This window comes from Triturus cristatus, chromosome 12 (genome assembly GCF_964204655.1).
Source record: "Triturus cristatus chromosome 12, aTriCri1.1, whole genome shotgun sequence".
In the NCBI taxonomy this organism is placed as follows: Eukaryota; Metazoa; Chordata; class Amphibia; order Caudata; family Salamandridae; genus Triturus; species Triturus cristatus.
The window spans coordinates 147,183,437-147,195,076 of record NC_140595.1 but is presented as its reverse complement, the minus strand read 5'-3'; the positions used below and the strand labels follow the sequence as shown (position 1 = coordinate 147,195,076).

At 38.0% G+C, this 11,640-nt stretch overlaps 1 protein-coding gene across 1 annotated transcript in view; it reads left to right on the top strand.

Annotated features, from left to right (window-relative positions):
- Positions 1-5,749: 5,749 nt before the first annotated feature.
- LOC146772938 (uncharacterized) overlaps positions 5,750-11,640 on the top strand; it is a 48,614-nt gene continuing 42,723 nt past the window's right edge. Inside the window, exon 1 of the mRNA XM_085638210.1 lies at positions 5,750-5,917. Within this exon, the coding sequence (XP_085494336.1) occupies positions 5,875-5,917 (43 nt within the window). The 5' untranslated portion in view covers positions 5,750-5,874. The remainder of the gene's footprint in view (positions 5,918-11,640) is intronic.

The window sequence follows — 11,640 nt, the reverse complement described above, 5'->3', positions numbered from 1 at the left end:
CGGTCCTAGGATGCTTGTTTCCAGTCCAGGGAGGACCTGGCTTGGCAGTTCGGGCTGGACTGTTCCCATGAGGCACAGGGTCAAGACTGATTTGCATATGGCTGGGTTCAAACTGGAACAGCATGGTGAGCAAAAAAACGATGGATTTAGGCCCAGATCTCTGTACTGGGGTGAATGTATGACATTGTTCTGCAATCTGTCCATCAACTGTTGTTTTTGCATTTGTCATCCCGAGTGGGAGGGTATGCCCAGACGTGGGTCCCGTGCTCTCCATGCCACTGGAATCAAGCTATCCTGGCTGAAGAGGGGTGAATCCCCGAAACCGGTCCTAGGATGCTTGTTTCCAGTCCAGGGAGGACCTGGCTTGGCAGTTCAGGCTGGACTGTTCCCATGAGGCACAGGGTCAAGACTGATTTGCATATGGCTGGGTTCAAACTGGAACGGCATGGTGATCAAAAAAACGATGGATTTAGGCCCAGATCTCTGTACTGGGGTGAATGTATGACATCGTTCTGCATTCCGTCCATCAACTGTTGTTTTTGCATTTGTCACCTCGAGTGGGAAGGGTATGCCCAGACGTGGGTCCCTGCTTTCCATGCCACTGAAATCAAGAAATCCTGGCTGAAGAGGGGTGAAACCCCAAAACCGGTCCTAGGATGCTTGTTTCCAGTCCAGGGAGGACCTGGCTTGGCAGTTCAGGCTGGACTGTTCCCATGAGGCCCAGGGTCAAGACTGATTTACATATGGCTGGGTTCAAACTGGAACAGCATGGTGAGCAAAAAAACAATGGATTTAGGCCCAGATCTCTGTACTGGGGTGAATGTATGACATTGTTCTACATTCTGTCCATCAACTGTTGTTTTTGCATTTGTCACCCCGAGTGGGAGGGTATGCCCAGACGTGGGTCCCGTGCTCTCCATGCCACTGGAATCAAGCTATCCTGCCTGAAGAGGGGTGAACCCCCGAAACCGGTACTAGGATGCTTGTTTCCAGTCCAGGGAGGACCTGGCTTGGCAGTTCATGCTGGACTGTTCCCATGAGGCACAGGGTCAAGACTGATTTGCATATGGCTGGGTTCAAACTGGAACAGCATGGTGAGCAAAAAAACAATGGATTTAGGCCCTGATCTCTGTACTGGGGTGAATGTATGACATTGTTCTGCATTCTGTCCATCAACTGTTGTTTTTGCATTTGTCACCCGAGTGGGAAGGGTATGCCCAGACGTGGGTCCCGTGCTCTCCATGCCACTGGAATCAAGCTATCCTGGCTGAAGAGGGGTGAAACCTCGAAACCAGTCCTAGGATGCTTGTTTCCAGTCCAGGGAGGACCTGGCTTGGCAGTTCGGGCTGGACTGTTCCCATGAGGCACACGGTCAAGACTGATTTGCATATGGCTGGGTTCAAACTGGAATGGCATGGTGAGCAAAAAAACGATGGATTTAGGCCCAGATCTCTGTACTGGGGTGAATGTATGGCATTGTTCTGCATTCTGTCCATCAACTGTTGTGTTTGCATTTACATATCACAGTGGCACTCCGATATGAGATGCTAGTAACAAAGTCCATCCAAGCAGATCTTCCTGGCCACTTCTCTCACAAAACATGCCTGCTCAGGTCCATAAACTGTAAGCAATATATCAGACTTGACAACCCAGTGCAGTAACCATATAAAGAGCTTGGGATCATATGAAATAGCACAAAAAGACCTGCACAGTTGCTCAAAGCTGCGCACATACTGAAAAACCGTTAAGTACATGATTGCCTCAACCTAATATAAATTTATTTTGACTTGTACTTATGTTTGTTTGTCTATTTACTTACTCATATACTATTGCGCGACCTCCTCTGGTGTGTCTGTAAAACATACCCTTTGTCGCAAATTTTTGTCCTGAATTTTGACCTTCTGTCCTGAATTTTTGTCTTGAATGGTGACCATTTGTCCTGAGTTTTTACACTCACTGTCCTGAACTTGCACCCATGCCCGTTGTCCACCCTAAATGTGGGGGAACGTGAAAGGTAACCGAAAGTGAAAATGCAACTGTGTGTTTGCAATTAAAACTGACATGGTTTCGATAAAACAAAGGTCACGCTATTATCAAAAGCAAAAAGCTTTGCGTCGATTGGCCTACATATCCTATTAAATATTAACAGCATTACTGATGCAATTATGCAATTATATATATATATATATATACGTGAAATGTCTCTTTATCGTTCTTTTCCTCGAACAAAGACACAGCGAACCCAGGTATGGTGCAGTTAATTTATTTCGAACCCGTGCACCCAGCCATAATGTGTTTCAGCCCTCGTGGGGCCTTGATCACATGACACATTAAGGGGGCAGACATAACCTTTTTAAAGTGACAGCACAGCAAATTGTGACGAAGAAATAATAGACATAGTGAAAATATTCGCATTGTTCAACCTGATAAACATTGATGGTAAACAATTCCTACACATAATATGTGCAAACTGAGCAATGTGCAATCTAATAAATATATATAAATAAATAAATATTAAATATATAAATATAAAAAATGCAACTACTCAGTGTTAGAATCAAAACGTTCCAAACACGATGATAAAAACTTGCTATAAGAAAAAAAGTAAAACCAATCTAAACTTTTTTTTTTTTTGTCACAATGAAAGCATGTTACTCATCTTAGTAGGCAAATATCTTTTTGCCCAGATCAAATGCTGAAACGACATTCATGATATTGCCCAAGTGGGCTGAAGTAATAATCACTGTTTGTCTACAATAAAGTGCAAGTGCATGTAAAATATCACCTAGTGAACCCGAGGATTCACACGTGCAAAATCGTGCTAAGTCATAAAACCACAGATGGTTAAAACAATTCATAGTAAGGCAGCGACGAATCTTAAGACAGTTTAAACAGACCTCTAACATCATAGATATGTAAAAAAATTCTCACTGGAATTTAAACCATTGCGGGTCTTAGAGTCTAACTCCAGAATGTATTTTGTCTCTAGTTTACGAAGCATTGCTTCTCGATTACTCCGTCTTCTCAATGGAAGGACCGAGTCCAAGACAAAATATTTAAGATCCATAGAGTTTTTGGAGTGTTTCTCATCAAAATGTCTGGCAACTGGGTAAGTAATATCCCCATTATTGATTGCCCTTATGTGCTGGAGTATCCGCTTGTGGACCTGTAGCTTATATATATATATCCAAACAAAAGGTTGGCCACAAGGAAGATGCCTCTCAGATGGATTTCCAACTTCTTTAATGAGCTTGATAGCATGCCAGCATCCAACATCAAAGCTTCATAAGTGGCCTGACACGTTTCGGGCTCTTCCGCCCTTGTTCACAGGCATCGGAAATAGCGAGCGACACAATTACAGTTCCCTCCTTAACATTTGATGAGCTCCACCCACTGGGTTGAAGGAATTCTGGTCGAGGTAGTCCTGTAAAATTGAAACCACAGTGGGATGTGTCATCACTAAAGAATAGTCCATGTACATACCCAAGTGGATTGCTAAAATGTAGGTGCCAGGCGAGCTTCCCATACTACCGCTCACCAAGTGTTACCATCTGTTCCATAGCGGTTGCTCACATCACAGGCAACCGCGGAACCGCTTCCATGCGGCGGGCGTCTTCCGCGACCGGACCAGCCACATAAATCCAAACAAAAGGTTGCCCACAAGGAGGACGGGAGCTGGCATTGCTTTTCCACATGGGGAGCTGCTAACAGTTCAAGCTGTAGCCGTGTATAAAGTTTCCTATGGGAAATAACATGGAGAAAACACATTTTGGGATCCCCCTTTTTGCTCGGACCCCGCTTGACGAATCACCGCAAAACTTTCAGGATAGGAGCTGACCGTAAAGGGCCATAAGTTTTGAAAATTTCGCGAAGATTCGCCAACCGCACCAAAGTTATTGCGAAAACAAAAAATGAGTTTCCTATAGAAACTAGGTCCTAACTGTAACTATTTACTGGCGACCGCCAATAGATAATATATATATATATATATATAGATATATATATATATATATATAAATATGTAAAGCCTTCACTTTTTTTTTACCTTGACAAAAATACAAAATGTATGTCACAGAAAAACGCCTGAAATGGAAATGAAACTTAAATGTTGGTAAATGTGAAAGGTAACTGAAAAAGAAAGCGCAATCGAGTGGTGGTATCCAAAACTGACCTGACTCCAAGAAAACAAAGTTCTTTTCTGAGAAAAGGGTTTGCGCAACACTAGTTACTGTGATTAATTACATGTTCTCCATTATAAAATACATAAAATTATAATATCACGAATAACATTAATAAAAAACGCATTCTATCATGGTTCATTAGGTGAAGCCTCCCTTTCAAGCATTGAGAAACAATATATTCTTAATTTCCATATGTACTCTGTACATTTTCTTGACTTCAAATCCCACATTTTTAAAGCAATTTGTGAATCAAAGTTATCTGCACGTTTTTCTGCATGTACCTCTTTAAAAGGATTGTCTTAAGAGATAAAATCTTCAGCTATATGTTTGGGAATGTAATCAATGTATAGAAATGACGCAATCCGCACAATAGGGAAAAATACATGGTTTTGTGTTTTTATTCTTGTATTCGGCCCCAGTGGTCTTTGCTTACAAAATGGAGCATAAATACAGCTGCGGCCGCTGCAGGCAAGAGTGGTGGGGCAGTAGGCAGGGTAGTCGCAGTAAAGGATAAAAAAATAATGCGATGGATGAAGTGAGATAGGGGTGTGACAATACCCAAGGGGAAGCATGAATAAACGAGCCTGCTCTGGAAGGAGAGGAGTGTGGAAGGTGCAGTATTTGTGGGGCAAGGGTAGGCGAACACTGAAACACTGAAACATGCATTTAAGATCACTAAATGCAGTTCTGTCCATGTAATGTGCAGTGTGAGCTGCTTGTAACCCCACAACATTGCCACACTTGGATTAGAATGGCAATTCCCATCAGTACCATGGGTCAAGAGCTCCAGGGAAGTCGGTTTTGACTATGAAAGATGCATGGAGAGTAAAAGGAAATAGTGCAAGCTTCAGAAGAGATTCACTTTTGAGATGGGCCTCCTTTAGAAATTGATGTGTACATTCTTAGATATAGATAATGGCCCTCAATTGCGGATTCATGTCTAAGGGCCTGACTGTGATCTCGATTTCGATGACGATTGCAGATAGCCCTCCCGCCGAACTATAAATCCCATTATATCCTATGAAACTTATATTTTGGTGGACGGGATATCCGTCACCCCTGTGACTGAGTAACCCAGGCTCAAAGTTTCAAACTAAATCAGGGTATCATAAAGTAGAGGCACTTCAGCTTTTTTTGTGGCGCTTTCAAAAACATAAAATGTGTACACTGTCAGCAAATCAAGTTACAACAAAGAAAGAAAGATGAAAATATGTGTGAACAATTTTGTCAAGTATCACTGGTGACCAGGCTCTGATAATTTTGAGTTGATAATAGCTGCGGTGTTACTTCATGGGGCACAGCACTACCCTAGTTGATGATCTGGTGTCCCGAGCTGAGAATACAGGTCACTACTTCTTTATGGTACTTCTAAAAAGGACTGGGGGTAGCTTGAACACAATATCACTGACATATTAATTGGCGCAGTAGAATGGAGTGAAAGGTGTACTGCTGAAAGAGAAAGAATTGAAGAGAGCGTAGAAGCTCCTATGGAACGATTACAGATTCCGCAGGTCTGCACCCGGTATGTTCGAAAGGGGCTATTGCAGGTGTCCACCCACTCCCCTGTCGCTTTCTGACATTCTAGATAGCAGTAGCTGAGCTTTCAAATGAAGCCGTAGGTTGACACGGGCCAGGCAGTCTTCAAAGAGTCTGCTTAGCGCGTGGTTGTTATTGTGGTTTGCAAGCGAACAAAATGGTAATCATTGGAGCATTGATTCTACTGCATCAGTTACTAAGTAAGAGCTTTTTCTCAGTTTATCATTATTATTTCACCTAATATACCGGGACGTCATCTGTAGACCACTATTTTAAATGTGTGCACCTTGTATATCGAAACCAGAATATCAAGATAGGGAAATATCGAGGTCAAATTATTGACGTCCAAATAACGAATCAAAAATTTCAAAAAGTAAATAAGTACAGATATTCACTACCTAACTCCACGTATATGTACCATGAAATATATATGACGACATAAAGTACCTACAAAGGTACCTGGATGTGGAGTTAGGAACAGTAAATCTATACTTCATCTATAAGCATTTACCTTTTGATATTTTGGTCTTCGATACTTTGTCCACAATCTTCCTGTATCTCAATAGTCAGTTGTACAATCTGTTTTGATGAAAGTCAATTCTGATTTATGAGTATCAACTGCAGTAAATTTATTGTTCCTAATATATATTCCCAAATGATATTTTTTTCAGTGCTGCAGACATATTTTGCTGATTAATTTATCATAGTGTCTAAGAAGCAATGTCTCAGGTAGATTTAAAAAAGTGTTATACTTATTACAAAATGTACACAATTTATTATATCATTTTTAAGATATTCATGTTTACAACAAAACATGACACCAAACAGGATATCAATCTGCATAGCAAAATGATATGCTGCATTTTGCTAATTATTTCACGAATTATCTTTAAGTCGATCTGTAGATCAAAAACTTAGTTCTAACAAGGAGCTTAATTTTTAAACAAAACATGCCAGAAGATCCCTAGACTGTAACTGTGTATTTATTTATTGGTACGTTTTTCTGACAATTAAAAGGAAGTCAATTTGGTTTAAAGTTAATTTTGCTGAACTTTTGGTGAGTTTCCTGTACTTTACTAATACTACACGGATGTTTATTTTCACAAACATGGAACGTAAAAAACAGGGTTTTAGTCCTAACTTTTGTGCTTGTCCAACAATTGTTTGATCGTAGGCAAATTGCTATTTCTCCAAGTCTGTAAGTTATTTATTTGTTCCACATTCAAAGACTTCATAAACAGATGAAATACCAGTTCTAATGGCGGCATTAAAAACCACTGGAGCATGTGGTTCAACTTGGGAATAGATGAAGGCAATACCTTGTATGCTAAAGAGCCTTCTCACTTAACATAGGACAGTGGTCTTCAAAATGAAGGGGATGCGAATATTCCTATGTGCCTCCCCTCAGAGCATTTTAGGCTGGGTAGAGATTATTTGGCAAAGGAACTGCTTTCTAGCATAATAAAGTGAATGTGTCCTCATGTAACACAACTGGTGCTCATGTAAAGCGCTCTGATACCTGATTTCGGGTCAAGTTCATGCTATATAAAACTCCGGAAAAAAAGAAAGTAATCCAGAGTAAAGGTACATTTTATACAATGTGGGATGGTGCTCCACACAGTTCCCTGTAAGGTGTGTGTCTGGGCATCCACGCAGGCTGCATTTTCTCTTCGCGCAGGAGACCCATCTGGAGCGCACATAACAAAGGGTCATTCTCATGTGCTAAGTGTAGCTCGAGCACACAGATCAAACAAAGGATCAAGGCATTCAGCATCTGCAACATCTATAAAAAGCACTTGCTTCTTGGAATAGCTCAATTTACACTCTGCAGTCACACTGCTTTACAGCCCCTTACGCTTTTCAGTCAGCCCCCACATTAGAGGTGCTTTGATGGTTTATCTTGTTTTGGTTATTTTTTCAAATAATGAGATGTGTGGTCTGTCTCTAGCCCTGAAACAAACGTATCACTCAGAATGCTTTCTACAAGACGTAGATGCAGTGAGATCACTTTACATGTCATTGTTTTGCTAATGTATATATTCAAGTACTACACCAGTTTTCCTTATCAATCTGTTTCAATCCGGGTGATTTCAATACAAAGCATAGTTTACTTTCCTTTGGAATTAACTTTGTTCTTTGGAAAGACTTCTTATGTTAAGGTAATTAAACATGTGAGGTTCTAAACACATACTCATTTATTTTATTTCCTGCTGGGGAAATAACAAAACCCAAGTGTTTTCTTTTGTGTCAAAATTAAGAAAAAAAATGATATTCAGGTAAAAGCTGAATAGCACAATATCTGAAAGGTAAACTAGATGCCAAATGCCAGCTTCCCTACTTTACCTGTGAACTTAGACAAATCCTGTTCCTCATTTTTCATGATCATCGCCAAATCTGAGGACAACTTTAAGTAATTCAGTTCATGAGGTATGCTTTACAAAAACCTCACATGTATGGTATAATAAAAAAAAGAACATTATTCCATATATAAAACCAATGTTTTGTGTATCTAGAGTGTGAAGGCCGGTCAGATGTGTCTCTTTGTTCACTGATGGTATTATCATAATTGCATGGAGGACTTTGACAATGTTTTTATGTTCAACTAATACTTTTAATGTGACTTAGTACATCACTCTGGATTTTACCAAGTCAACGTAATGTGTGAGATTGACATTCTCTAAGGAGTAGAGTTAAAAATACTTTTCTCAAGGAAGTTTTGGATAGGAAGAGGGCAATGTGGTGAATTTTCTAAACACATGGTTTAAAAAAACAATGGATTTCACAGGCAGCTCTGAGGGGCAAGTAATGAGATAATATATTATTTCAAGAGCTGCCACAAAACAAAGCAAGCATTCCTCATCACTACTGAAAATGATGTGTCTATAAAGAAGCTATGTACTTAATAAAAAATACCACTGAATAATCAGGTATAAATGTGTGCTGAAGGAAAAGAAGTGCCTATTATGTGCTGGATGGTTTTCTTTGGTGAAAAACACCCTCAAATGGCATATGCCAAGAGAAATGAAGCAGTGGTTCTCGAATATCCAAGGATGTGTCCACATTTATAAGGGTGATAGCTAAGTATTAGTGTTTCTGTCCAATATGTAACCAATGGATCACTGACAGAATATCGACGTTGAAAATGTCGAGGTACAAAAATATCAAAGCAAAAATATTGTTGTCCAGAATATCGAAGTCATATCTACATAATGGTAAGCACAAAAATATTGAGAAAAAGAAATCGTTGTTAAAAATATTGTTGTTAAAAATATAGTTTTATGTTTAATAAATAATAATGTAAAATAAAGTAAAATTGTTAGAATAGTTAGAAAATGTTTACAATTATAAGTAATACAGATAATGTTAAAAAAAATAAACATACATATATATAAAATATAATATATATATTTACTTGATAATATTGCTAAATAATTATTTTAATACATTATAAATTGTTAGAAACATATTAAAAATCATAAATACATATATATATATATATATACATACACCGATAACATAAAAATGTAAATAAAATATATATATATAATAAATTAAAATATGTTTAATCTTTTTAAAATACATTTTACTCTACATTAATTGAAACAGTAGAGAAAATATTGGATAGCGGAGGGGATAAAATTGCTGTTCCCACTCCAGAGAGTGCAATAGTAAGGAAAGTGTTGGATAGCGGAGGGAATAAAATTACTATTCCCACTCCAGCGAGTGCAACAGTAGAGAAAGTGTTGGCTAGCGAAGGGGTAAAAATGACTATTCCCACTCCAATGAATGCAACAGTAGGGAAACTGTTGGATAGCGAAGGGTAAAACATCACTATTCCCACTCCAGTGAGTGCAACAGTAGGGAGAGTGTTGGACAGAGTAGGGGTAAAAATTACTATTCCCCCTCCAGAGAGTGCAACAGTAGGGAAAGTGTTCGATAGCGGAGGGGTAAAAATTACTATTCCCACTCCAGTGAGTGAAACAGTAGGGAAAGTTTTGGATAGCAGAGGGGTCAAAATTACTATTCCCACTCCAGTGAGTGACACAGTAAGGAACGTATTGGATAGCGGAGGTGTAAACATTACTATTCCCACACCAGAGAGTGCAACAGTAGGGAAAGTGTTGGAACAGCGTAGGGGTAAAAATTACTATTCCCACTCCCACTCCGCACAGTGCAACAGTAGGGAAAGTGTTAGATAGCAGAGTGTTCAAATGAATATTTCCCAAAAATTAAAATAAGAAATAGCAACTACAATACAAAATTTGTTATAACACAAAAATAAAAACCATATAAAAATATAAATATTTTCCAAAAGATAGAAAAATAATTTGATGTTAAAAAGTACTAAAAATTAACTACAAACATTCATTTATAAAAGTTTAAAAACAGCCTTTTACAAACAAATAACTATCTTTAAAATAAATTAATTATAATCAAAAAAATATTTATTAATTATTTTTAAATAAATTAGTTCACACCATATTCCCCTATAAACACACAAACAACTCCTACAGATTTGACACAATTAACATATTTAACAATTAATTATATAATTAATTATCAAACAATTAATTATTATTTATTAATACATACATTACCACAAACAACACTATAAAATGGAAATATAAAACTAATACTAATAAATAAAAAATATGAATTACTTTAACTTTAATTAAATTACTTCCCACCCAATTCCCCTATAAACCTACAACCTGATTCTCAAAAGAATGACACTGTTAACATATTTATCAAATAAATAAGTATTAAAATGATTACTCAATTAATAATTATTCAATAATAAATTAATTATAAATACAAATAAATAAAAATTACTAGTTACGTTATTATAATTAAATTACTTCTCACCCTATTCCCCTATGAACCCACAACCCGCTACAGAACTAAAATACGCACAAATTAATTAACATAAAATTAATTACTGCAAAAAATGTAACACTTACATTAAAATAAAAAGCTATACTTATACAAAAAAATGACATCACATACTTTTAACACACATACTAAAATACAGAACACTAATATAAACATCGATATTAACAACGATATTTTTACAAACGATATTACTGTCTTCGATATTAAAAAAAAGATATTTCTTACCTTACTGTCGATATTCTGTACCACGATATACTTGCAGTCGATTTTCTTGTACCTCGATATTTAAAACTCGATATTATTGTACTTAAAAAAACAAAAACTTGATATTCTGTCTGTGCACCATAACCAATCAGGCACAGTCATTAATACTTGGGCCATTGCTGCTCATTGAGCTGGGGAAGGCTTTTGTGCCAGGCCTAAGTAGCTGTTAATACAACGTCACCATGGAAGATCAAGGAGAGGAAAGGTAAGGAGGAATGAGGGGGTGGTGTCGCGGAGGGGTACATTTAAGAGGTACAAGTATGCGTGTAAAAGGAATTTTCGTGGTAAAGGATATGCGTGGTGATGGCATTCGCGTTGTAACACATGCGTGGTAAAGGCATGCGTTACAACGGAATGCATTGTAAAGTCATACAACTGCCAATTTCCCCATTGCACCCATGTATAAAGCACCATAAGCAACGCAGTTTTAACTATTGCAAAGTGTTTGAAGCACCATAATTATGCCTAAATTGCCAATGACCCAGTATGTAAAGCTTCACCATAATCTGATCAATTTCTGTAATGGTCTAGAATGCACAGCACCATAGCCAGGTCAGTGAGTCCCTGCATGTAAAGCACTGTAGCCAGGCCAGTATTAAACCAAAAGGTGAAGCACCACACCTTAGACAGTTTCCATAACCTGCTCAATCTGTACATCACCACAGCCTGGCCGATACTTTACAATATGTGAAGCACCAGAGTCAGGTCAATAATGGTCCAGTATTTGAAGCACTATAAAATATGGCAATTATCTACATTGCATTTG